The sequence below is a fragment of the Amblyomma maculatum genome, chromosome 11 (assembly GCF_055883805.1).
Source record: "Amblyomma maculatum isolate TAMU_Amacu chromosome 11, ASM5588380v1, whole genome shotgun sequence".
NCBI classification, from domain to species: domain Eukaryota; kingdom Metazoa; phylum Arthropoda; class Arachnida; order Ixodida; family Ixodidae; genus Amblyomma; species Amblyomma maculatum.
This window is the reverse complement of record NC_139354.1, coordinates 57,765,823-57,793,766: the sequence shown is the minus strand read 5'-3', so window position 1 is coordinate 57,793,766 and position 27,944 is coordinate 57,765,823. Positions and strand designations below refer to the sequence as shown.

Here is a 27,944-nt window from a genome sequence, read left to right as displayed (position 1 = left end):
TTGTAGCCACGGTTTTTATTGAACAGCAAGGTTTTTTTTTCTGTAAAAAACAAATACTAAACCTATCATGACAATAATGAAAACAAGGAGCACAGCACATGCTTAAGTCAACACTGTCAGCTTTTGTTTTATAAGCATAAGGTCAACGCTTCCATACAGAAATGCTGCCTTAGTTAAAACTTTCAAGATAAAAATACAAGCTGCACAAGGACAATACTTCTCAACAGAAGTGTGCCTTACGTAACTCCCAAGACCACCAAAATAGGACACAATTGAAGAGACTAGACAAAGCATAATTTGCAGAGTATGAAGCACAAAGTGCAATAAAAATTTTGTGGTATCACCATGCAAGCATATTTTGGAAAGCTTGGAGATCCTTACCAAAAATCAAGTTAAATGGGTATTTTTGAGCAAAAAAACACTTGTGTATGTGTGACAGGGTGGTTAAATTCCACAGTAAGTTCATATAAGTGTTGAGAACAGTGTCCAAAAAGACATCTTGTTCTTAACTCCACAGAGTTCTTTAGCTTAGGTGCTGTAAGCACCCTGACTACACTTTTGACAAAGGCCACATGATAAAGACACCCAACAGATGAAACAGCATATAAAAAGCATGTCTATAGCATGCGACTGACATGTGCTCATTAGACATCAATTGCTGTATTTTGCATGAGTACAAGGCAACTTATAATTCCTGCCCCAAAAATAGAATTGGCTTGAATCAAAGCATTCTTCAAGTGCTATCTTTGTTGTGCCTGAAGTGATTCCCAAAACAGACACAGCTGCAATTTATTCCTCCCTTAAAGCCTTACTGATGAAGGAAGTTAACGAGTATAGAAAACTGGGAGAGTTGGATTGTATTCATCTTAAAGCAGCGTGAAACACAGGACAAAAGAACAGGAGACAACACAAGTGCTTTGTCGTCTCCTGTTCTTCTGTCTTGTGTTTTGCACAGCTTTAAGATGAAGGAAGTGAATTTCTAGACTAAGTACTCTCAAATAGCAAACACTTGGTTCAGAAAAAAGATACCATATCTGATTTTCAAAAATACACATTTTTTTCTTCATGCTTTCTCTAAGAAGCTTTTGATGATAATCAGTACAGCTAAATATCCCACTCTAGTAAACATACAGAGCTTCGCATTACGTGGTAAGAAGTCTTAGCAATACTTTCATACAAGACATCACAGTAGTGCAACTACCCTGACACAGTCCCCAAGTTCTTGCTACAAAATAATATCAAGCTGCCCATCAAACTTGCAAACTGTGCTTCAGGCGTAATCACTGCACCCTCACTTAGATACAATGCCATTCCATTAGTCCTAGCGTTGAGAAAAAGCCACAGGGGCACAGAAAAAAACAAAATGAGCGTATATTAACCAAGTAACAAACAAATGCATTCGCAGGACTGACAACCTGAATAGATCCGAAAGTAAAAGCAAAGTGGACAGGCAGCAGCCAGAGGAACGCACTAGAATTCTTTACGGTTGCATACACAAAGAGGTCACACTCACTATAAAAAAAAAAAAACAAAAACAATGAAGAAAATCCTGTGCAAGAAGGTACAGCCCCATAACAATAAAATATTAGTAATAATAAAGCTTGGCTAACAAGTGTTCGCGGGTGCCACTCACAGTCCGGTTTTGAATATGGCAGGAGCCTTGAACCCCTTTTTTGAAGAGAATCATATTTCCTCAATTTGTACCGAAAACAAGCAGGCCAGCTAGGGTAAACTCAAACTAAATTCTTTCTTCCAGGTAATTCAAATTTTCCAATATATTTATCAGTCTGCTAAACTTTCATTGAATATCAAAGCAACTACATTCATGTAAAGCAATCACACATTTGTTACAATTCACAGTTTTGTTTCATGATACGGCATTCTGAAGGAACACTGATGCACATTCAATTAAGAAAACATTCGCATGCTGGTGAACAAATAAAACTGAAACAAGAACATGTTTCGTTGCTGTGAAACAAGAAACGATGCCGGGCACGAACAAAACTGGAAGCCTGTCTCGCCAGCCCAAACGAAGATAGAGTTTATCCCAGGTATATCAAACTCAAAGGAGATGTCAGAATAGTTTGATATATTGCTAATTAAGTCTGTGTGCTGTGTGATGTCAGCGCACATTAAAGATCCCCAGGTGGTCGAAATTATTCCGGCTCCTCTTTTTCTCTTTCCACTTTCACTCCCACCTTCTTCCCTTCTCTTAAGGCACGGTTCAGGTGTTCATCCGACAAGTGTAACAGATACCGTGCCTTTCCTTTCCTGTGAACCAATTATTATTATTATTATTATTATTATTATTATATAAAACATGCCAACAGATGAGCCCCTCTTCAATCAAGAAGTGCAAGCGCGCACCAGGCGTCAAAAGAGGGGAGCAGTGGTCACACCTGTATGTGCCGCGCCACGGATGTGAGCGATGCGCTCAATTATTTGGTAGGCATTGATAGGAGCATCGGAGATTGTGCTGCTCGCGCCTTACAGTTGCACGACGATGAACTCGAATCTCGCACTGAGTCAGAGTTAAGGTACCAAAGGTACCATAGACGGTGCTGTGGAAAATGCCACTGCTGATCATAAGAGGCCCAGTTCTGTTATTGGTACATGGGTTGGTTTGGTTTGGTTTGTGGGGTTTAACGTCCCAAAGCAACTCAGGCTATGAGAGACGCCGTAGTGGAGGACTCTGGAAATTTCGACCACTCGGAGTTCTTTAACGTGCAATGACATCGCACAGCACATGGGCGCTTGTTTTTCGCCTCCATCAAAAATCGGCCGCAGAGGCCGGGATTCGACCCCGCGTCCTTGGGAACAGTAGTCGAGCGCCGTAACCACTGCGCCACCCCGGCGGGGTGTTACTGATACACACTATAAACGCGATTATAACCGAGTTAAACTAGAGCAAAGTTGATTTCTCGGTCTCCTTCAGCAGCGAAGCAAGCTCAGTGAGAGCGGCCATAAGCCTTCGGTTTGCTAGACTGGTTTCACCGCATGGTATCCCATGCACCTAACGCCGGCTTCCTAACACAGCAGCAGTGTCATGTTGAAAACAAGCCTGCAAGACCGAAGGCCAGTTTCCAGCGAACTTGACTTCCGCCTCGTCAAGAATTTCTGCAGCGTTAGCATAGCCAGCAACTGTACAACGCTGTGCTTTCACTCCAGCTCAGTGCACGAAAAATTGATATATCGAATGTTCCGCTGTATGGGTGTTCGATAAACACAAACACTGGTTCTATACTTTTTCATGGGATTTTCAAGGAGATATTCTAAGAGTTCAGTATAGGCAATAATTCTGTACATCTGGGTTCAATACATCCTGGATTGACTATACTTTGGACATTTTGCGAAAACCTTGTTCATCATAACCACAGGCTAATCCAATCCAATCCCTTCGTTTTGGTGTTTGAACTAATGCGAATAGGCTGTCTCTAGCTTTCAAATGGCTTCACTGTATGAACCACATGTCCTGGATGCTTATTCCTTGACCAGTGGATGACTGCCATTATATCTAACAAAAATATGGAATGTTTGAACTAAACACCTAGTCATAGCTGGTTAATGTTTTTCACTTCATGCCACTTCAATAAGTTAAAAAAAAAAAAAAAAATAGGCAGTGAATAACACACAAACATGAAGTGCCCACTCCTGAGCCTTGTGAATCCTCAGTAGAAAGTAGCACAGAAAAGGAAAACCAAGAAGTCAGTTGACATTCCTCACACGTGGACGACAGACCCGGAAGCTGCGACCTTGGACAGTGGCTTCGAGAAAGGCAGTGGAACATTGGCAGGCTAGAAGCTAAGGCCATTACACTAGCGCACCTACAACAGCTAGTATGCACGATAACAGGTCAAACTAAGCTACCACTTCTCAAAGTAGACCAAACAAAAATGAAAAAAAAAAAAAAAAAAATCTTAACGCAACACCACGGAGGCGCGTGCATCACAAGGGTTGAAAATCCACACCCAATAAATTTAAAAGAAATGAGCGCACTGAAAATATGAATCATAACTTCATGTAGTAAATAATTTGATTGCCCTCAACCTTTTTTCTTTTCTGACAATAAAATAAAAGCATAAATAAATGTGCGTGAGAATAAAATGAAAATAATAATTCTGCAGCAGACTGCCAACACATGTCAACAAATATAAATAACAATGAAGTCGCGCCAAATACATCTCCACACATGCAACTATGCATAATTTGTAGACATGCACATTCACTAGGAAATTCCATGCACCATAAGCACTAGAGCAGCAATAAAAGCAGCTGACTGGCCTGGATTTAATGCAAGAGCGTCCTCTTGCAATATAAACCAATGTACATATAGTCGATCCCGGATATATCAAACTTGAAGGGGATCACGAAATAGTTTGATATACTGATTATTCGGTGTAAACAACATATTACGAGACGAACTCCTCTGTAGCTCAGATGTGTGAATGTTTGATCAGACTCGGCGTTGGCTGCGTCAAGCAGTTTCATAGCCTTAGCACACAAAGCCGCAAGGCTTTTAAGGTGCATAGCCAACAGGGCTTCACTCACGAAAAGTGATCTTGGGGTAACATTACGAGAAGCACCTCTTTCACGGGCACGAAACGCACTTCAATATATTGAATATTCTGCCAAGCGGAAGTTCGATGACTGCAAACATCACTCCTATACTTTTGCATTGAATTTCAAGGGGATATTCCGAGAGTTTGATATAAGCAATAATTTGATATATCCAGGATCGACTGTACAATATTCAGTTGCTATATTCACACCACACAATGATGCACTGGTCCATGTCAACATACACTGAATTCTCGAGTAGATTTGTTTTTATAGTTATAGATAACAACGCCCCTTCCTGCTCAGATATAAGAGCTATGGTAGTAGCAAGAGCTTCAAACAAATAAGATAACAATTAAGTCAACTAGAATTCTTGCAAACATGCACTAACAATGATCGACATTTTTTATAATTACATAAAAACAGACGACAGCAATGTTACATAGAAATGAGGCTTTTCAAACAATACAAAGCAACAACCACCAGCCTACTATATATCCACACAGTTTTGGTAGGAAATATTATTGCCAATAACATTAATCAAATCACCCCGCATGCATACTGGCACAAAGCATCGCTCCAAGCAGAGATGCGACAAGGCTGTCAGACTGCATAATGTGATGCTTTACCAGCCGAAAAACTTGTCTTCAAAATCTTTATATATAATATATATACCTTTATATCCTGCAGCTGAAGGCAGCAAAGTGCATTTCGCAATTTTATCCTCCACAAATTCCAGATGCCTTATCACACGTTTTGGGGCATTGCCCTTGGGGCAACAACTTAAACTGAAATCAGCGTCGCCACAGCGCGTGAGAACTCAGGAATTGTGTCCAGCCCCATGCACTTCTTCCTATTTCATGTCAGCAGTGCATCTAGGCTTTTCTAAGCTCCGTGACGATGTCGCCGTATGTTTCTCCAAATACGGCCCTGTTGTGCGTCACGAGCCGAAGAAATTGTCCCGTGACTGATGTCAGCTCTTTCTCGAGCACAGACAATCCGGGAGGAATCTGTGTTGGCCGCGCTGATCCAGAGGATATAGCCATCTTGATGAAGTCCAGAACGCGCATCACTAGAATAAAATTAGGAACAAGTGGTTTTTCAGAGCACAATTTATCAAAGCAGTTATAATCGGTCTCGTAACTGGCAGTAAATATAGCAACAAAATTTCTCGGCAAAGGCAGACTCCATAACACCTAGCGCAATACCAGAAAGCATAATGCAACTGCTGTATCAAGTAGTTTTACAACAGGACCGTCATGCAAAGCTACTGTGTACAGTTACTGCCAGCCATCAGCAGCACGTGAGAAAATGGTCGCCAATGGCCCAAGATAGCACCTGGCTTGTGCTTGGTAGCAATATACAGCAGTCCTCAGCCATGGTGATGTACAGGGTCATCCACTTCTAGCTATAACAAAATCACTCCTTTCAAAGCATTATTGCATCCGATGCAGGCGCATATCGAAGCAAATCAATACAAGCACAGACAGACATGGAGGTGATGCTTCGCATGGCCAGCCACTTAGCTTAACTGCATCAACGTCTCGGACGCAATAACGCTTTAGAAGCAGTGACAGTGTTATAGCTACAAGTGGACGAGGCTGTACATTAGTGACGTACAACAGCTGCAGCAAGAACAAATGAAGCGGCGGCACGACAATGACCAAGCCAGAAAAGGACTATACATGCATGCACTACCAACTGTTTATTTGATAAATAGGACCCACAATCTCACTGCAACCAAGCTCAAGCAAGTGAAACACCGCATTATCGCTCTAATCACTGCTAGTATCATGATAGAGCCAGTAACAAGCCATTGCACGTATCACAAAGACGTTCTTATCCCCGTAGAATCAGAATCACCTAGCATTTACATTTCGCTGCTCTTACAAATTTGTGTAATGGGCATTTACTGTAAGCATTTTCAAGGTGATCTCTCTAGCACACTTATTTGTTATTTCACTCTCCATTCTGTATTGTTCTTCTGAGTCTTAAGGCGAAAACTGCACGTAACAAAAACACGTATGCAACGAAAAAAATGAGTAACTTTCTTCAATTTCGTTACAACCAGGCTTAACTGTAATCAAGCCAGAAATTCAAGTATGCAAAACATTAAAAAATGAAGAGGAGAAGGCATACCAGCTCTGCAAGTCCCATGAATCAGGAAATGGCCACTTGGAAAAAATAAGCTTCAATGGCAAGATACAGTAAACTAAGCTGTGCTTTGCATAGCTGCAAGATTTTCGGGCAATTTCTGCAGCAATAAATGCCATATCACCAATTTCAAGACACAACATTAATCTATAAATGTTGTCCACAAACGGTTATCTCTGCTGAATCTCTGGCTTCCAAACTCAAATCAAATAAAATGCCTTATGGTTAATGGAAATGGTCACAATAAAGAGGGCAACACAGCATAGCTACACAATTGTAAGTTGATTGTAGTATAAATCACACTCGCCCCAAACCCATACTGTGTAGTAGGAAGAGGGAAGCGTATCCTTTGGTGCATTCCACAGCGAAAATTTAATAAATATTCGACTCCTTGTCCACACCCGTACCGTTACCCTTCCTCGGGCTGTTGATGTCTTTGCTATTGCAGTCTTACAGCATGTCGTTTCGAAAAATCCCATGCTTCACAGACAACCTCACCATGACGTTGTGTTGGAACAGCTACCCATGCCGAAAGCAGCCGACTGCACTCTCTTCAGGGAGGCTCTTTTCAATGGCCCAATTGGCATTAGCGGCAGACAGCTTCTGAGATACATTGGTGTGAAATGCAGAGAGAAACGAGCCTTCTTCATGAACCTCAATGCCCAAGCTTTTCGAAGGCTTCTGTCCTTGAGTATCGCTGCTTCTGAACCGAAGATCTGGGCTTGTTGCTTGATCTTGTCACACCATAAGGTAACTTGTGATGGTGCACGTTTTTCGATAATGTAACTTGCCTGCATTCTCCAGAATGAGCGAAGAATTGCAGTCATTTGTGGTGGAACTTCTCGTCGCGGCAAGCAGATCAGCCGATCTGTTGGCAGCGAGGCAACCAATATCCTGCACAGGCCGCTGCAGGCCTCGCAGTTCGCCAGACAGCACAGCCTGTTGAATTGGTTGACCTGCTCGCCCCGATGAGAAGTTCCGCCGCAGACGACTGCAATTCTTCGCTCATTCTGGAGAATGCAGGCAAGTTACATTATCGAAAAACGTGCACCATCACAAGTTACCTTATGGTCAGTGTTTGAGCCCGAATAGTCCAGTGGTTTGTACAGGGGTATTTTTCAGAACCCAGACAGATAAATACAGAACACCCTGTGCATCAGATGTTCTAGTTTGAGATTACGCCCATTACCCAAGAGAGCCCGGCAAATTATTCCAAGTGTGCCCAGCAGAGAGCACTCACAGAGCAGCTTCCGCACGGGGTGGTCTGGAGAGACCATGACAATGATCTGGTCGTAGAGCAAGCGCTCCTGGCTCAGCTGGAGCTGGTTGAAGCCGTGCTTCTGCAGGCACTCCTGCACCTCCTTGATCACCTGGCTGGCCACACTCTGGAGCTTCTCCCGCAGCTCTTCCTCACTGCACCAGAGGAAAACCACTGATGAAACGAGACAGCGAGGACGCTACATAAGAGCTTCCACACAGCAAAGCAACATTGAAGGCCAAGCCTGAGAAAGGCCACTAGTGATCGCTCCTGAAGATCGACCCCATGTGACAAATGTCAGAGCTTGGTCTGACCCATTACTTAATTTCTTTTGTTCATTTTTCTTCCTCGTTGCCCTCACGCTACACTGATGTGTTGGATTCCTTTTCAATGCAAAAGCATTATATTAGACCCACTACACAAAAATCCGCCTGGTGTTGTTGCTGTTATAGTAGTTGTAGTAGTAGTAGTTGCCATTTTCAACATTCGGTGGTACCCCCCCAAAACGGGTACTGACAAATACCTCATACCTCAGCACTGTGGTGAGTAGGACAGCTGGAAAATAGAAGTAATTCAATAAAACAAATTGGGTGGCACTGGGGTTCGGACACGGACCCTTAGTGCACCAAGTACGCTTGCAATGCATAGATCATGAGGGGTAGTTGGTTCAAGCGTGTTAGAAGGGCACCTAGTGGATGCAATGTAGCATGTCTAACTTGACTAGTGTGTCTTTGGAATCTGTGCTGATGTTACAGTAATAATAATTGTTGAATGCAACTGGGCAAATTTGTGGCTGCTCCTACGAAGTAATTAGGATGGCAGGCCTCAATGCACTGTGTGAAATAAACACAGGTGACACATCGAATGCACTTCGGCCACATTTTGTTACCAGGCATTCTAACTCAAAAGCTCACGCTGTTTTGTAGCAACGAGATCTGAATATCGTTGACCTAATGTGCAACAAACACTGAAACACGCCATAGAAACAACTGTAATAAATTTATTAACACTTGCAGTGAAATTCTGGCAACACAGAGTGATGGTTTTGTAGTCTCACACAAAAGAAGCCTGAAGTGTCTCGAGTGAATTGTTTTCAAATTTGCGCCAAGTTGGCCACCTATCCAAACAATGACTCTCGTTCCACAAACGATGTAAAGTCACTTCTTGTTCCCAGTCTCAGACACTCAAAATGCCAATATGGAGTTTGCTCATAATAATAAATAGTTCACTGGAAGGGAAAGACGCAGTATCTGTTACATTTGTTCTGTGAACACCTGAACCTCGCCTTAAGGGAAGGGAGTGAAAGTGGAAAGAGAGAAAGAGGAGCAGGTGCGCTGACATTGCAAAAGCACACGGATGCCTCTCCCCTCTCCGTTTTGCCTCCCTCGAAACGCAGCCGCCGGCAGTTACTGAAGGTCATTTCGGAGATCATATTCAAAGGGCAACTGGATCAAATGACATGCGCAATGGAATCAGAGGCACTTATTCCTACCCCAACTCCAGATGAAAAGAAGCAAGAACAAATCAATAACACTTTGTTTAACAGTTTCTGCCCTTGAAACGATGACATGAATGTTTCTCAAAAATGAAGCATCCCCTTTGCAGCACAGCTACCTTTCTCTCTTCATTCAGTCATTGTTCAGGTACCTCTAAGCATTGCTGGTGTTGCCTGGGAAGTGTGTTAAGAACAGTAGTGAAATCAGCCCACTCCGCACAGCTCAACAACCAACTGCAACTCAACAACGCTCACCTTACAACTCCAATCAACCTCGATAGCACAATGTCCCAAAAACCACACCTCGCTGACAAAGATGCCAAAGAGATTTTCCCCAATCTTTAAGTTGGTTTCTTCATAACGTATCTTAGCCGAGTAATCGAGGAACACACAGTTTTTGAAAAGAAAACTTACCTTACAGTTCATATACTTCCCAGCACAGGAGGTGTTAAAATTATCAGGTAATCATCAGATCAACATATCCTACTTAAAAAACAATACTTATATTTCCTGTTTCGAAAGATTACGAAGAAGCCGGCTTAAGAATTCAAAATCTCCCATACCACAGTGCACCACTCAAATCCACTGGCTGTAACGTAACCTCAACCCAAGCTTGGCCTTACTTCCCCCGTATGCAGTGAACTGCATCCAACTCCCTTGCAGTCACCCGGTAGTCACCCAGTAATGAACATGCTTGCCTGCACTGAGAAAAGCCTTCCAGGAGGAGCTGAGTGTGGCTCTTGAGGTCCTCCTTGAAGTCCGAGATGCCCTGCAGTGCGGGGCCCCCAAGCCGGTATGTGATGCTCAGGATGCCGGCCACCAGGGCAGACAGGTGCACCTTGTCCTTGAGGGCCTCAAAGCGTGCCTGGTCCAACCGCAGAGTCTTCAAGGGAAAGAGACAACCAGGAAGAGTCCCTTAATAAGGCAGCGCAAAAGGTTTTTGGGGTTTAATGTCCCCATGCGACTCAGGTTATGAGAGACGCTGTAGTGGTGGGCTCCGGAAATTTTGACCACCTAGGGTTCTTTAACATGCACTGACATCGCACAGCACATGGGCGTCTAACTTTTTGCCTCCACTGAAAAGCGGCCGCTGCGGCCGGAATTCAATCCCAAGGAACCGTAGTCGAGCGCCCAAACCAGTGCGCCACCCCGGCGAGACAGTAAATGCACCTGGCTAAAATGCATTTCCAGCACCAGCTCTAGTGCACTACTGACTATCTACTAACCACTAATGCTATCACAATCATATACAACCAAGCTACTGCTACACAAAGGTCTGCTCCTGGGGATGCCTCAGTCGCCCTATCCCCGCTTCCTAATCTCAATCTCTTCACCTGGCTCTAAAACACCCCCTGCGTGTTTCTACCTTCTCTCGGAATCTACCCCATAGCACTACAACTGTCCAATTTAGGAACAAAGTGTTTAACTCTATGAGTGTCATGCCCGAGTATACTTGAGCAAGCACCAGTGCACAGCTCTCGGTAGGACCGAGCAAACTCGTGCTTCATCACACACTTGCCATACAGCTCCCAATTCCACTCAGGTAAAAAAAAGATAAATTACACGACTGTATTTATGTCTGCTCAAGAGAGGAAATGAAGAAAGCCACTTTATAGGTCTGTTTTCGTTAACTGTACTGTCATTGCTATGTACTAATGTCGATCATCCCTATCACTACTATCATCATCATCAACGAAATGTCCCGCCACTATCATAGCTACTATCATCATCATGATGATCACTAACTGCATCGTCATTGTCATCACTAGTATCATTCTTACGCTTGACAAGGAGAATTACGATATATTTCCCACCAGCCCTGCATAGCACAGTGGTTGGCATGCTCCGCTAAGGTTCGCAGGGACAGTGGGTCGAGGGACAGTGGGTCGATTCCCAGTGGAGAAAGATTTTTTTCTTTATATGGTGGACACTTTCGACATACATTTTCTGCACACAAAATCTAATAATGCCATTCATGAGCCAAGCAAATTTAAAGCTGAAAAATTGCCCTGTGCAATAAGGTCTAAATATCTTAAGACTTCCTCTTACAATTTAATGAACTATAAAGATTGTGCATTGAAATTTTTCACACTTTAATATGTGTATTTGATGAGTCTGTAACTTTTAAACCAGGGAAGCAAAAATTGAAAGAATGGTATAGTTGCACTCCCTGGCTCTTGTAGAACATATAGACATCAAATTTTAAAAATTTTTGTTTAAAAAGTTATTAAAACTTGGGCAGAATGATTAGTTATAAATTAATGAATATTTTAAATTGACACGTGATTGGTAAAAACAAACTGCATATTTGTGCTCAGCACAGAAAAACACAGTAGGTGTGCTGTTTCCATCCATGTACAATAAAACTGCCAAAATTAGTTTGACCCACAGGGTCTCCCCTTAAACGTCTAGGAATATTTTGTGCAGAAAGAGAGCCTCCAGTACCTCTGGGTAGGGTAGGTCTTCCGGCCAGCACAACAGCTCCATGTAAGCTCCGGCCAGGACGCTGGCAAAGCCGGGTCCCTTGCAGCCGGGGCCGTTGATGGGGTCCGGGCTGTGCTGGTCGCTGAGGCTACGAAGGTGGTCGTAGCTGCGCTTGAGCCACGCCCGTGTGTGGGCCAGTGGGTCGACCGAGGGAGGGCTGGCCTCTAGGAACTCCTGGAACTTGGCCCGCTCGTAGGCGACTGAATGCGACTGGATGAGAGGACGCGTCTGCTGGATGGTGAAGTTGGCCATGTCCATCTGCATCAGCTGCAGCAGCTCCATTATGCCCCTGCAGCCAGGGACCGCAATTGCCACTTCATTCATCACAGCCCCCATCATCGCCATCACTGCCCCACCGTAATGGCCTCTCCGATTAACCTGTGCCAGCTGCGGCCAAATTATAACACCAAAAATCCTCATCTTATCTGCGAGCCGATTGTTTAGCTGACCCTGCTATGATTGCACCCGATTATCCTAGTTACCACTCGTAACACGTCAACATTCCCAGAGACAAATCAGTGAGCGCGTTTTCTGCCAAAGGGGACAAAACCTTCTGCTGGTGCAAAAAGTCACCTATCTTGCATTGACATTACCAAGGCTACTAGAGAACCCGTTGTGGAGGGCACCCGAAAATTTCGGCCACCGTCTTTAAAGTGCACTGACATCACACAGCACAAGGGCACCTTGCTTTTCAAGGAAGAAAATGCTAGCAAAAAACCGACACTGCAGCATTGTGACAATAATTGTAATTATAAGCAAACTGAGTCAGCCTAGCTTCTTAAAGGACGTTCCTAAGGAGAGCACTACAAAGAGAAGTGGGAAGGGCAGGCATTCAATTCAGTTCTCTCAGCGGTAGGGAAAAAGCAGAAATTTTATGAAAGTGATCAAGAGTACCAGTTAATCGCTTCTGCGGTGCAATGAATGGGCGCTAAATTTCTGAACGCCGATAATATTGGTTCAAATCCCCTTTGTAATACTTTTAACTCTTTTTATTTATTGACATTTTACAACAAGAAACTAAACCACCATCCCTGGGGGGTGTGTTCCCTTGTAGGTTGTGTTATGGAATGCTTTTGAATCTAAGCAGCCGTAAAACCAGCAGTAAACATAGCCAGGAGGCAACATTATATGTTAGGGTGCGGCAACAATGACACAATGCAATTAACAGCACCGAAATTATTTAAAGCCTCTAGTGGATCTGTGTTACCTTTAAAGCAGTGTTCAGATAATGTTTTGAATTGAAATCACCGTTTCGCTTGCTGACAGACGACTAGGGAGGAAAGAAAAGAAGCTGCTGGACTCTACCATTGGAACTATGTGGCCCAGGAACCCACAGAACCTCCCACCCTCCCAACCTTGTCTACATGGTCACTGCTAAGAAAAACTTTGCCCATTAGGGCCAACACCTAACTAATGCTCTTGACAGCTATAACAACGAAGCCTTCGAGACAAGACACCCGTGGCTTGCTCACCGCAGCAGTTTTAACCTCTCCATTGCCTTCAAGAAAAAAAGTTGGCTGTGGTTTGGTTAAACCTATGTGAAGCGATAGCTCTGGGCGAGGTGCGTGGTGCCCTTCTATACATACTAGAGGTTGACGTCAGCGATCATATGTCTTGCCACGCAGCTGCTCACGCGTTAAGATACTTTCCACATCAGTTGACCTTTGACCTTAACTTTGACCTTTGTTGGGACCATCGCTGCCCATCGTGGTTATGGCTTAAGTTTAATTAACTTGACCTTGAAGCTGTTTGAAGGTCATCAGAAGCACACGGTGACCTTGGCTTTTCCTCGCGTAGTGAAGTTGCTTCAAAAATCACCCCAGAAACTTGGGCGAAAAATGACTGAGCATCTCAGAAGACTGTACAGCCCCTCTTCAGAAGCCTGTGAAATGCTACACCTATAGATTACGAATGACAGCACTGCCTTCATGAAACTTGGCATGCACCTCACAGCCCCCCTCTTCTTGGCCTCACCTAAAAAGTGGCACAGTATCCTTGACCTCGAGCAGCTCTTTGATGCTGGCATCCCTGATGGGGGCACACATGCGGGCCATCAGTGAAATTACGTGCCGAGCGTAGCCGTGGAAGTCCAGGGTGCCATGCTCGGCCTGCTGCCGGATAAGGTCCACATCGAGCACCTGGTCAATTTCTTCCCGCATCCGGCTGTTGTACGGCATCAGCAGACTCAGCAGGATCTGTTGGAGCACCACTGCCCACCTCAGGGATCGCCCAGTACGCTTCTTTCTAGAACCTTTTCATTTTTGTTTTCTATTCTATAGTCAACATTCATCTTCAGCAATCTTTCAGAGAAGTTTACACCAGTCTTTCTTCCATGTCACAAGTGAAAATTTATAGGTTATTCTGAATAACGTACCCTTCTGATGGTTCAACCCGTACCCCAGCAAATGCCAAGGAAACATTACGGCTCCTGAATATTTTGTACCGAGAAAATTATCAGCATTCCGAGTGACCCATTTACTAAGCAGAACAACCTACATTAAAACCTCCCAACTACTCCCTTCTGCCATGTTCCCAATAAGAGCTGCCACGCTGTTGCAATCAATAGCCCAGTGAGGCCATTTAAATACTCACCCATCAACTTCTCTAACTATGCACTGGCCCAAGGCATCAGTGTTTCCCCCTGCCGAAAACCCCATACAGAATGCAATTCTGGCGGAAAAAGTTACAGCCAGGTCAAAAATATGCTGCATCAACAATTGTCCCTGCAGTGACGAATATTTTAACCGTTTCACTGCCAAGTTTTTTTGTTTTCTTTTACTGCTCTTCGCTCCCTGCTGGGTTCTTGCATGTTAGTTCTGTGAAACTTTTATGCTAGTAAAGCATGACGATGCTCTGGGTGATATGTCATCATCATCAGCCCGACTACATCCCCTGCAGGGTGAAGACCTCTCCCATATTCCTCCAATTAAGCCGGTCTTGTGCTTGCTCCACCCACTTGACCCCTGCGAACTTCTTAACCTCATCCATCCACCTAACTCTCTGCCGCCCGTTAGGAAGCCCGGGCGGCAGAGAAGCTCTCTGGAAGCCCGTTTGTTACCCTAAGTGACCGGCGGTTATTCTCTCTTCGCACTACATGTCCTGCCCATGCCTATTTCTTCTTGCTTTCTACTAGAATGTCAGTAACTTGAGTTACTTCCCTCACCTACTCTGCACGCTTCCTATCTCTTAATGTTACCCTTACCATTTTTCGTTCCATAGCCCTCTGCGTTGTCCTCAACATAAGTAGATCCCTCTTCGTTAGCCTCCACATTTCAGCCCTATAGGTGAGTATAGGTAAGATGCAACTGTTGTATACTTTCATCTTGAGTGATACCGGTAAGCTGCTAGTCATAATCTAGGAGTGCTTACCAAATGCACTCCATCATAGTCTTATTCTCCTTGTTATTTCCCTTTCATGGTCCGGATGTGCGGTTATTACCTGTCTTAAGTAGACATAGTATTCACTTACTACTTCCAGTGCTTCACTACCTAACATAAACTACTGTTCCTTCCAGAGGCTGTTGAACATTACCTTAGTCTCCTGCATATTCATTTTCAAGCCTACCTTTCTATTTTTTCTGTCTAGGTCACCAATCATTATTTGCAGTTCATCCCCCGAGTTGCTTAGCAAGGCAATGTCATCAGCAAATCGCAGATTACTGAGTGCAAATTACGAGCGCTGCGACGGAGAACAACAACGATACAGTAATGACAAGGACAGGCGCTACTGAGGTATTACTGATTACTGAGGTATTCTCCATCTACCCTTATACCTAACTGCTCCCATTCCAAGTCTCTGAATACTTCCTCTAAACAAGCTGTGAATAGTACTGGGGAGATTGTGTCTCCTTGCCTAACACCTTTCTTTATGGGAATTTTGTTACTTTCTTTATGCAGAACTATGGTTGCTGTGCAGCCACTATATATATCTTCCAGCACTTTCACGTACGGCTCGTCTACCCCTGATTTCGCAATGCCTGCATGACCACCGAGGTTTCTACAGAGTCAAATGCCTTTTCATAATCAATGAATGCTATGTATAAGGCCTAATTATATTCCGAGCAATTTTCTATCACCTGGTTGATGGTATGGATATGATTGATAGTAGAGTACCCTTTCCGAAAACCTGCTTAATCTTTTGCTTTGGGCAATATGTAAACATTCTTAATCTGCTCATCGGGTTTCCCATTCGTGCTCCGGTTCTTAGGCAGCATCGGCTCTTCCTTCCCATCTTCGTTTGACAAGCCAATTAGCTGAGCAGCTTTCTCACTGTCACTTTCATTTAAGTCCAAATTAATCAACAGGCCCCAAAGTTTCTTTGTTCATCAAAGGAGGGACGCACATTGCATGCTACCTACTAGTCATGGCTGCACTACTGAAACGACGACAAAGCGCCGCAATTATTTTGATGTCAACATAGGAACATTCGCTCCATCTCATCTAAAAATTACCCTACAGTTCTAACTTGATTTATGTGGCCCCTCCATATGCAGTGCAACATGCTCGCATTTTGTTTTTTACATGAGCAGCCTCGGGTGTGGCAGGGAGTGAGTACCGTTTGTTGCAGCTTCACCGGCAATCGACAGAGAGCACGGAGAGATATTATGACCCAATGTCCAATGCGAAAAATTGGGAGCGCGGGACATCAAGAGGGAGAGACGTGGCACATGCGGTTTTGCTGTGCTTGATGGTCACATGCATTTCTCATCTACTGCCTCTTAAACGACGCAGCAGAAGATGACACCATGTTCATGCAAGGCTTTGGTTTTAACATGAAATCAAACTTAGTTGCATTCGTGGCCACGTTGCATACATACTAAAGAGGTACCTCCACGAGATGTAAACAAAGAATCTTATAACTGAAAAAAAAAAAAAAAAAAGAAGAGAATACAGAGCACAGAGAAAGCACGGAGAAATGATAGATGGAAAATATTTTAGAGTGTTTATTATTATTTTTTTTTCATTAGGCAACAAGACGTGTTCAGTAAGTCACCATTTAATTATCAGACAGAATCTTCAAGGCCATGTTATCGCCAACAACTGACATAGTAAAGATAATTGCTAGTCCGAGTGACATTACTATTAAGGGTTCTACTGTACCGAGTTTCAGAAGCCACATATAAAACTAAAATAAAACTGAAACAAAAGGTCACCTCTTTGGCCTCTTCCAGCAGTCGCATGGCCTGCTCATAATTTGGAGGATCCTCTTTCAGCTGCTCTTCCAGGATGTCCCAGAAGGCCTTGTGCAGAGTCTCCTTCACCAAGTGCTCAAGGCTGTGCGGAAGGATTATACAGTAGTCAGCATTCATCAAAACTAAAGCTTTGAGATCACTGCGGTAACCTGCATTGGAGAAATGCAAAAGCATCCTTTTCACTAATTTCCTTATCACTAAATATTTTATCACTTTTTTTTTATCCCCAATTTCTTTCTGTGCCCAAGTTTTTTTTGTCCCCAGGTTTCCTTATCACTAAATTTCTTATCACTAAATATTTTTATCACCAATTTCCTTATCAGACATTTTCTTATCACTACATTTCTTATCACTTATGTTATCCCTACTTGTGTTCCCATTTTCATTTGTTATCACAACCTCTACCACCAACACACTTTGGCTTCAGCTTTTGCAGACATAGTTTGACCTAACCTTTTGGTGACACAACATAACCTACTGAAGGCAGCCTCAAATGGCCTCAACTAGTACTACATTGCAATTCCTGAATATCTGAAGCCACAATATCTACCATTCTTTCTTTCTCTTTACTCACATCCTTCCTTCAGTTCTCCCCCAAAACTGTCTGTGACTGCTGTAATGTGCTGTAACAAATGGTTTGGTTTGGTTTGTAGGTTTTAACTTCCCAAAGCGACTCTGGCTATGAGAGATGCCAAGTAGAGGGCTCCGTATGACAGGCTTTTACACAAGAAACCTCCCATCTTCCCTGCAATATTTGTCAGAAAATGGAAGTTAAGAAGATGCTGGACGTTGCTGTTTGTAGCTACACATCCGTGTCCCCCTTTTTCTTCTCTCAGGTAGCTTACAGTGAAGGTAAATGTTTTGACCAGGAAGCCCTGGCTGCCAATAACATGTAAACCTCAAAATCCCAAAACTTTGCACACAAGCCGCACATACTGATGAGTAAATGGTGTGCTAATGTTACCCCGCAGCAAGAGGAACTAGAAGATTAAAAAGAACTTTTCAGGGAGCACAGTGCTGAAAACCTTTACAAAATTCTGAATGCGTAAACATTACGGGCTCTGCCCATACACTGCACCCTCAAGATATGCAGTGTCAATAAAGAGCTTAAAGTAATAGTTATGCAAAATAAGAAAACAAAAGGAGGCTAAATGACTGCGGAGCAACTAGCAACACCAGCCAATACCAGCCACAGCAGCAACTCGTTACGCAACGGTACTTTGGACGTAGAAGTGGTGCTTATCGGTCTTATTGTAGCCACAGTTAGCAAGACTGTCGGGCATGCGGACATGCACTTATTCTTTTCCACTACAAGAAACAAGAAAAAAAGGAAATCACAAAGGCTTTTTATGGCAAAAGGCAAGACGACACTATTCTCCTAACAGGCACTAGTAGTATATAGAAGAAAAATGAGCACGGGTACTATCTCAGCAGATGAGTAAAGGTAAATTATCGCTAGCTTTCTTACATTCTTTCATTTTTAATTCTTCGAGTGACTCTTATTCGTTGTCTTTTAGATATCCCAGTGGCAAAGTAGCGTTCAAAATAAATTCCTCGTGTCACTTCCTATGTCAGTATTGTTAGTTAGCTACATGCACCTCTGACCTTGCCATCCGAGGTTCAGTACAACACCTGTAATTGCAAGCATACAGTAAACAAAGAGGAAAGATATAAAACAATGGGTCTTTTAACTGAATCCACTCCGCTTTTTTACTTTCCACCCTCTATCATAAACCCGGGTAAAACGATACCGTGTTTACTCTTTTTTACTGGCCCAACCGCCATGATAGTGGAGATGTAGCAATTTTTCAACCCACCGCCAAGAGTGGGAGACACCAAGGTTAGCAGAAACTTGACATTTGCAGCCCTTACGTGTTTTCTGGATATTCTGTTTGCTTCAGCTCAAAGGAGTCCCCCATGGCTATCTCATGAGCCAAGGCCATGTTTGTCATCCCATTGGCAGTCTTCATAATTTGGTCCAGGGAGACAAACTTCGGCGGTGATGCTGAGGAAAATTAAACAAACAAAAAAGAAACCACAAAGAAGAAGGTTCTTAGGAGATCGAGGGCCAAAGTTTGGTATGCATGCTCTGTAATCAATTGTCACACAAATGGTTGACATCCTCTGCACCAAGAAATGAAGAAAGTGAATTATAGTGGCTGTAAAACGTCCATTACTGTCAAAAATCCTCCTTTTCCCCACCTCCTGTTCTGGGTGAGCCATGAAGTCCTTTGCGTGCCACTTTCAGAAAAACACTATGGATATGTCTTAAATATAGATGCCCTTTGTGACCAGTGGAAGTCATCAATACAAAAATGTACTCAGAATTGTCACATTATTACTCTGACTTGGTCCAAGACATAACCAGATGGACAAAGAATAAAAAAACGCACCGGGCACGACACCAAAGCTTCCTTCGAGGACCAATGGTGTGGGCACTGAATCATCACGAGGCTTCTTTATGGGCGAGGACTGCTTGACCTCACCATTGGAGAGGGATAGACCTTCCATGGGGTCATTGGCCTCTCCGCCACTGCTGTCACTTGATGTCCGGAAGCGGGCACCGCCCTTGAGCGGAATATGCCCTCCACCTGAGGCATCACTGCCACCAGTGGCGCCCCCTGGAAGCTTGGAGGCATCCCCAGAGTCACTCATGTCTCCACCTTACGTCCGGCGTTTGCCTGGCTTTGCACCCTTGAGGCCACTGCTTGATGGACTCCAGCTCTGATGGACTGCACGAAAACGGATATAAAAAGTCAGGCCACTGACACCACTGTCACCGGCCTAAAAACAAAAGTTTCTCCCCAGCCGTGGCCATGTATCTCTAAAAACTGCTTAATCTTATCTGCCCACATGACCCTCCGCCAGCTGCTGCTGTGTTTGCCTTGTTCTGAAATCCACTTTGCTACCCTAAGGAACTGCCACTAACCTGACCTCCACCAATCTCCACATTACATACATGCCCTGCCAGTCCTGGCCATGATGATATGAAATAAGCTTTGGAGTTCACTTCTCATCTAGCGAAAATTAGTAACTACTTCATATATACCTTAGCACATGCTAGTGGTGCACTCGTGTATGATTTCAAACAAGATTCCATTCTTCCCTGTGAAAAGCATGAGAAAATTTGAAAAGCCAAAGCATACTGTGCAAAAATTATGGCCACAACTGTACATTTTCTCTTTATGATTTCAACAAGGGTACCATTCACCTATACCCCGTTAGACCATAGCTCTTATTTTTTTTACCAAAGCAGTAATAATACTTGATATTTGCTGCAGAAAAAAGAAATCACATAAAGTGAGATCAGCGTCCCCAGCGATGCACTGACAATGCACAAAACATTGCTGCCTTTAGTATGAGATTTATGACACAAGGCCGAACAAGACAAATAGGCAAGATGACAGACAGTACTAGCCCGCATGGTATCATCATCATCATCAGCCTGATTATACCCACTGCAGGGCGAAGGCCTCTCCCATATTTCTCCACTTAACCCGGTCCTGTGCTAGCTGCATCCACTTGACCCCTGAGAACTTCTTAATCTCACCCGCCCACCTAACTTTCTGCCGCCCCCAGCTACGCTTTCCTTCCCTTGGAATCCAATTTGTTACTCTCAGTGACCATCGGTTATCCTCTCTTCGCACTACATGTCCTGCCCATGTCCATTTCTTCTTCTTAATTTCCACTAGAATGTCGGTAACTTGGTATACTAAATGATAATTCAGAAGGCTTACAGCACATCATGTCTTTCACCACAATACCTGCTTGTGTTATAAATAATTCCACACGCATTTGCTAAACCATCCACCAGCTGTGTGCGCTAGGCAAGCGCCTCTGGCTACTTGCCACAGCTGGAAAGGGAAAAGTGACATTAGAAGGCACAAAGCTCACCCAGCTTTTAAAATTGAGCTTGAACAGATCACACTGCAACAAGTAAAAATTTCACACAACAGATAATCAGTACATATTAATAGCCCTGCCGGGGTGGTGCAGTGGTAAGACGCCCGAACAAAGAGGCGTTCTTGTGCTGTGCGATGTCAGCACACATTAAAGATCCCCAGGTGGTCGAAATTACTTCGTAGCCCTTCACTACGGCTTCTCCTTCTCTCTTTCCACTTTAACTCCCACCTTCCTCCCTTCCCTTACGGCACGGTTCAGACACAAGTGTGACAGATAGTGCGCCTTTCCTTTCCTGTGAACCAATTATTATTATTATATTATATTTATACAGGCTATGTGAAGTACCTATAAAACCAAAAAGAGTAAAGAGTTCTGTTACAAGTTCAGAGGTTGCCAGGCCATAGCACTGCTCACAAGCAGGTCAGAAAAACAAAAACAAAAAAACGAATGGCAGTTAAATAAAAAAAGAAAACTCAGCCAAGCAATATGAGGAAGCATTTCAATAACTGATTTCTTATGGCACGGGCATCAATGACTGCCCTGTCAGGGCTAGGTAGGCACCCTGTGCTGATCCTACATAGTATGCTGCACAGGAAACTTTTGTGATATATTTAAAATTACCTTGAAAAGTTGCACTTGGTCTTTTCATAAGCTTATTCTATGTGTGCATATGCTGTCTCTGCTGCTGCTAATAAGGGATGAGACATAGCGACACAATGGTTTTGGCCTTATATACGTTCATATGCACACAATGAAATGTGGGAAGACAGCAGGAGCGTGTGTAAGCGTGCGACTTCAGGTAGGTCTAAAACAGCAGGTTTGAAACAGCATGCCTCAGATTTTCTGGATGCACAGACATAGCCTGCTGCAACGTAAGAACATGTGTGACAATTACATGCTCACAACGTTCATTTGCCAGATGACATGCATAAATTATAGACCCCTAGCTCTGAGCACTACAGCAAGACAAGGACACAAGAGGGAAAGACGATGCCTTAGAGCGGCCTTTCCTGATCCCCTGTGTTGGCACAGCACCCAGGGACAATGTTAATTATGTCACCTAGCTGCCTGCTCCTCAGCCTACACACAAGGATCTGTTTGGTCACATATACACGCAACATATATACGCCACATCGACACACTGCGATAGTCGTGACAATGGCCAGAGAGCATGCACCTTTGGTGTACACCTCAAAATTCGCGAGAATAAAGTTTATTCAACCGACCGACCTTGAATTCGATACCTCGCTGAAGTCACGGTTCGGCGCTGCAACGCGTTGGCGGTCTGCGCGCGAATTCAAGAGAGCGAACCCTTTCTCTATGGCGAACCCGCGAACCGCCGCTGGAATCGTGGGTGCCGCAAATTGGCGACCACGACGAAGGAACGGGGGAGGCTGTCAGCCGCGCCGTCGACCTCGAGTGCATAGATTTTATTTTTATTTTACCTATTTTCGCGGCCACGAACGTCCGTTTCCCCTCCACCGATATGCGGCCACGCAGCATCTCGCCAGGGGCCAGCGACACGATTTTTCCCGCTGCTAGCTGACTCACGCGCTACACGCGCGTCGCCGTCTGGTTTGCTCGCAAGCAAGGCCGCCAGTCCACAAACAACGACGCAAGCAAATCTTTTCTTCTTCTTCTTCTTTTTTATTTTTTTATTTATTTATTTATTTTTTTTATTATTTTTTTTTTTTTTTTTAACGCGGGGATTTTAGCTGTTGTGCAGCTTGCCATGATAGTTCGCGCTTGACACGGGCCGAATGTTGGAATTATTCAGAATTGTGGGGTGGCGTTTGAGCAGTGCTAGCGATTTTGACTGTAATAGACTTGGGTTATATATACTTGGGATGCGCTCCACAGCTCAGCCTCCCTGTGCAAAGCGCTGAAGGTGAAAATGACCTCCTCCGCAAAAAAAAAGTTCGCATTTAAAAAAGCCTCGTCCTCGTCCCACTAGTCCTAGCCGTGCTCCGCAAATGCGCACTTGTCGTCACCATGGCAACAGCCAATGATAAGCGACTGCGTTGGCGCGCTGTTCAAATCCCTCGTGCGAACGAGCGCTCACGCAGCCCCTTCTTGCGTCCCGAACGGTGAGCGCGTTTTCTTCGCGAAAAACCCTTCCATCGCGCTGCAATGATAATCGAGAGAATTGCATCAGCAGAGTGGCGGTGATACGACACTGTCCGCACTACCACCATTAACAGTGCGCCAAACATGCCCTTATAGCGACCAAAATTCAAAACGACAGACTGCACATATCGCCCTGAACGCACTGTGAAAGGCATGCACGAGCACGGAACGCGGGCGCATCTTGCAGCAACGCCTTCGAGAGGGGGGAACGAGCGGCTTATTTTAGGAACAGGCGACCGCCCGAAAGCAAGCGCGCGACGCAAGACAGGCAGGCCAAGACAGAGAGCCGTTCCCGCTGCCCGAGTTTTCTCGTCCCCTACTTCTTTTCTTTGTCTTGCCCAAGCAAGGCGTGCGAACTGTGCAGCAAAGTGTAGCAGCTGTGTTTGTTGTGATGAAACCGGCGCGGGGACTGGAGGGGCTTTTCCTAAGACCTAACTTCTGTCTCGCTCCAGCCATCGTCAGACGGCGCGCACCGTTCTTGGCGCTGTTGCTCCGAGATCGCACGGCTGACCCAGTTGAGCCGCCAGCGACCTCGCTCTTCAGAAAGCAGAAAGAAAAACGCGGAAGTTACGCAATCTAAGCCAGCGGGCGCACAGCAGCAGCCGGCGGGAGGGGGGGGTTCCTCACTCTGCGCGATGAGCAGATAATCTAAGCCAGCGGGCGCACAGCAGCAGCCGGCGGGAGGGGGGGGTTCCTCACTCTGCGCGATGAGCAGATATCCGCGCGCACTAACCGGGCCACCTGACGCAAGAGAAAGCGCGCCCCACGAAAGCGAGCAGACGCGTTGTACGTCAGAGAAAGCGTATGCGTTAAGCATATCCGCTTGTGGTTTGTACAACCACATAAAATTCTGTCGTGCGCAGCGTATAGTACATCACTCTAAATTCAACTCGATATTGAACAGAAAGACGAATCTACCGCGCTGAGAGGAATAGAAAAAAAAAAAAAAGAAAATGACAATGAACAACGAACAAGCACACTCCGAAATATATCTCCTTCAGGAACTGCATCGAAATTTATGAATGCCACCTGACCGCTATTAAATTCCTCGTGTATGAGGTGCAATATATCATCTATGCAATAAAATGTGATGACCTGAAAAATAATTTGCAGGTATGCAACCAGGCACATGATAAATGAGCACAACTATTTTTATCTTTGAGTTTTAAGGTAGCTGTGAATACGTTTTGTTTACTCGCTCGGGTGATTTAGGTGCTTAAATTTTGATGATCTGTTCAGATGATGACTTCACATGACAGTATAATATTCAGTACAACCACCAAGATCATTAAATCAGTTTCGAGTTTAAAGTAAAACAGTCAATTATTGGAGAAGGTGGACATTTTTGGCAAGCACTTGCTGACACAGCCCCTGATGCAATACAGACCACTAAGCATGATGCACATTTTTAAATGCAGTTACCCATACACATGATGACTACCATATAATACAGAAGCCTACATTTATTGATGTTTCAATTTAGTTTGAAGCATGGTGGAGATCATAGTGGTGCGTGCAGCTATATATATATATATATATATGTTGCATCAGAGTCTAACACAGTGCTCTGCATGCATGCACATTTTTATGGTCACAATATATATACAGTGTTCTGCAACTTTATCGTACCCCTTTTGAAAAATTGCCCCGCCTCGACCGGAGGCTCATTTGCGCTGAAACTGCACAGAAAGCTTGCGCGTTGTTGTCCCCTTCTTTACGAGGTAAGTTTGACCACGCTGCTTACTTGGTTTGGCAGCGCATGATGAGAAACCAGAACCATCTGCAACGAGACTGAGGAGCAAAAAGCGCAGCAGCTGTGGCGTCATCTGGCGTCGCTGGAGGAAAGCTGCGGTTCAAAAGCGCCGAGGTATGCACGACCTGTTCCTGTAATGGTGCTAGATGGCGCCACCACTACCCTTCGGCGGAAAATTAACATTTGCGTTTTGTGCTCCTCAGTCTCGTCGCAGACGGTTCTGGTTTCTCATCATGCGCAGCCAAACCAAGTAAGCAGCATGGTCAAACTTACCTCGTAAAGAAGGGGACAACAGCGCGCAAGCTTTCTGTGCAGTTTCAGCGCAAATGTGGCTTCAGTTATTGAGGCGAGGGAATTTTCTCAAAATGGGGATGATAAAGTTGCAGAACTATATATATATATATATATATATATATATATATATATATATAGCACAGTGTTCTGCATGCACATTTTTATGGTCACAGAAGACGATCAAACACTAAAAAAATGTAATACCTGAAAACAGAACTGTACCACCGATCTAAATCAAGGATGCAGTATATAACTAGGATCTCTATGGCACTCACTTCGGATAAATTCCAGAGTTCTAGAAATGTGCTGACAACAATTACTTCTTCAAATTAATACTTCCATTAATTAAGTTAATCCAGCCTAGTACGCATGGCCAGAGCGAACAATTCCTAGGATCAGCAAATCGTATAATAGAGTCCTCGAACATTCTGTGACAAAGTGCTTGCAGCAAACTTTTATAGTTGCTGCAGCCAGCATTTTCAGCTCTGCAACAGTGAACTCGTAACTTTCGTCTCCTGATAATTAAAAAGAAAAATTTATTTCAAAAGTTAATCTTTTATTTTCAATTTGCAAACATATCTCACTTCAACTGCGCAGGGCGAAAATATAGCTGGCATTTTATGTCACAAAATATCACAAAATATAGTCACAAAATATATTCAGGAACATCTGCATTAATATGTCTGACAAATCTAATACACATGCGTATTTTATTACATCACTTTCAGGATGAGCCCTTATAATGAAGTAGAAATGGTCAAAGATGTCCGAGATATAATCTTACTGAACAAGATTGTTGTTGTTGTTGTACTAAGAAGGAAAAGAAAATGCACAGACCTGCTACTGGCTCTGTAACTGAGCCACCTCCGCTGCCTCGTGCAGACAGAAGAGAAAACAGAGAAGAAAGAAAAGGAAGAGGGAAAGACGCGCACCACAACAACAGCCGTCGTCCACCACCAAAGCGGTGGCGGGTGCAATGACGGCCTACAACAGGAAAATTCGGTGGCAGGCTAGCCCCCACCGCAAGCGGCGGTGACCGAACTGCCCCAGCCCCATCAGGGGAGTCTAGTTCTCATCCTGGGCCCGTTTGCGTCGTTATCGGTGTGCCGCTATCTCACGTCATCTCGAGTCATCCGATTGGTCGAAATGCCGAAATCGGGTGTTGCCACCAGGGAACCGGAAGAGGTGGCCGCATCATGTTCCAGCGTTTCCACCAATCAGATGACTCGAGGTCAGAGAGAGAGCGACTTTCGCTTTCGATAACGACGCAAATTTGGAAGGGGCCTGATATGTACCACAGATGGTTAACGTCTAGTAGCAAAATGTGCTGAGTACATCAAATAGGGATTCGCAGTTACTCTTGATGGCCTTTTTTTTTTTGCTATTTTCTTTTTGACAACGAAGTTGCAGTACTACTTGCACGGTCACTCCCTTTAATTATTAAAAAGAAAACGCCCACGAAAAAAAAAAAAAAAAAAAAAGGTGGCAAAGGGGTTTTCTCGGCAGCTAATTGTGAAATTCTATCCCATATGGGCCAGAATCTCGTTGATCTCGTTATATTGGTAACGATGGTACAATTGAAATAGAACGAAAGTTACGAGAACAGACATATGGCTCTTCGATCATAGCCACAAAGAAGAAGAGCATGTAACTGTGGATTGCACCCATTCAGAGCGCAGATTTCCGTTGAACTGCAGCAACCAAATAAGCGCGCACCCAGGACCACAAAGAAAGATCAGCTGTTCGCACGCCAATGCAGGTCAGGAGCAGCCAATGGCGCTGTAGTTCTGACACCATTTTCTTCTCGGCTTGGTGCAAAGCGCTTAAAAGTTACAGAATCGGCAAAGCAGCTTAACCGAAGTGACGCAACACGTGAAGAGCGTAGTACAGCTACATTACTGTTGCGTCGTCCGCGGCGACCAAGGTGCGCAGTTATTTGGTGCGCGATAACAGAAAGACGCGCTCCGTAGCGGAGCACTCCGTTGACGACCGTCGATCAAGAAATCAAAACATCCGCTGCTAGCGCACCTTCAGCAGGGAATCACGGAAACAGTGTCGCGCATCTTCAAGCATAGAGACGGCTCAAGGTGAAAGCGCGGGCGCGAGCTGCCTAAACCGCGGTGACATAACACCGCAAGTGCATTTCAGCTAACAAAAACAGTGGAAACGGCAGTGCTCACCTCAACTTGAGAAACGTCCGTTGTTAGCCCCGGTATATTATGTTTAATACCTAAGTTTGATACCGGCAAATTGCTTCGGGGCGACCTATACCATGCGCACGCACAGGTTCTCGAGAGATCGGTCGAGGAACGGAGGAACGGAGCCTCCTAATGCACCTGAACAGCTTCGCTGTCCGAAGTAAACTCACCCTGCTGAACACACAGCGAAACGCGAAAGCGAGCCAGATGATCGGAAGCAGCGCGGAAGTTTACGAAGGAAGTGACGCATATATGACGTCTGCATCACGTGCTTAAATTACTCATTCTCGACGATGAAACGAAACCACTAATAAAGCGATGAAGCTGGCGCTGGCGCTGACATCGCTGGCAGGGCGGAAAACTCTGCGGTGGTGGACGTTGGTGGTGCTCCAGTGCTCCCGTTTTATCATCATAAGGCCAAGATTTAACGCATGACTTAACGCAACGTTTAAACGTACACGGCCCAGCACACCTAGAGACTGTGTTCAGATGGTTCAGAAACTATCGCGTAGCAACATAAAAGTGAAAA

General features: G+C 44.4%; 1 protein-coding gene across 2 annotated transcripts; it reads right to left on the bottom strand.

Moving 5' to 3' along the window:
- Positions 1–27,687, bottom strand: LOC146173856 (T-complex protein 11-like protein 1). Of its 2 annotated transcripts, none has more exons than XM_084583850.1 (9): positions 27,586–27,687; positions 19,534–19,872; positions 19,013–19,145; positions 17,102–17,222; positions 13,923–14,143; positions 11,910–12,237; positions 10,163–10,347; positions 7,952–8,124; positions 1–5,629 (listed from the first exon to the last, which is right to left on the bottom strand). In XM_084583850.1, exons 2-9 carry the CDS (start codon positions 19,793–19,795, stop codon positions 5,433–5,435), a joined length of 1,620 nt encoding a protein of 539 aa, XP_084439976.1. In that variant the 5' UTR covers positions 19,796–19,872; positions 27,586–27,687; the 3' UTR covers positions 1–5,432. The 2 variants fall into 2 exon arrangements, with proteins under 2 accessions (XP_084439976.1, XP_084439975.1); XM_084583849.1 differs by lacking the exon at positions 27,586–27,687 and adding an exon at positions 27,398–27,517.
- Between the last annotated feature and the right edge of the window lie 257 nt (positions 27,688–27,944).

Bases quoted from the DNA above. Each gene is read 5' to 3' on its own strand.
- LOC146173856 (XM_084583850.1), bottom strand. From the start codon at position 19,795: ATGAGTGACTCTGGGGATGCCTCCAAGCTTCCAGGGGGCGCCACTGGT. The intron at 14,144-17,101 runs GTGACCTTTTGT...GTGCTCCAACAG, and splicing joins TGCTGGAAGAGGCCAAAGAG to ATCCTGCTGAGTCTGCTGAT. The intron at 12,238-13,922 runs GTGAGGCCAAGA...CCCTGGCTGCAG, and splicing joins GATACTGTGCCACTTTTTAG to GGGCATAATGGAGCTGCTGC.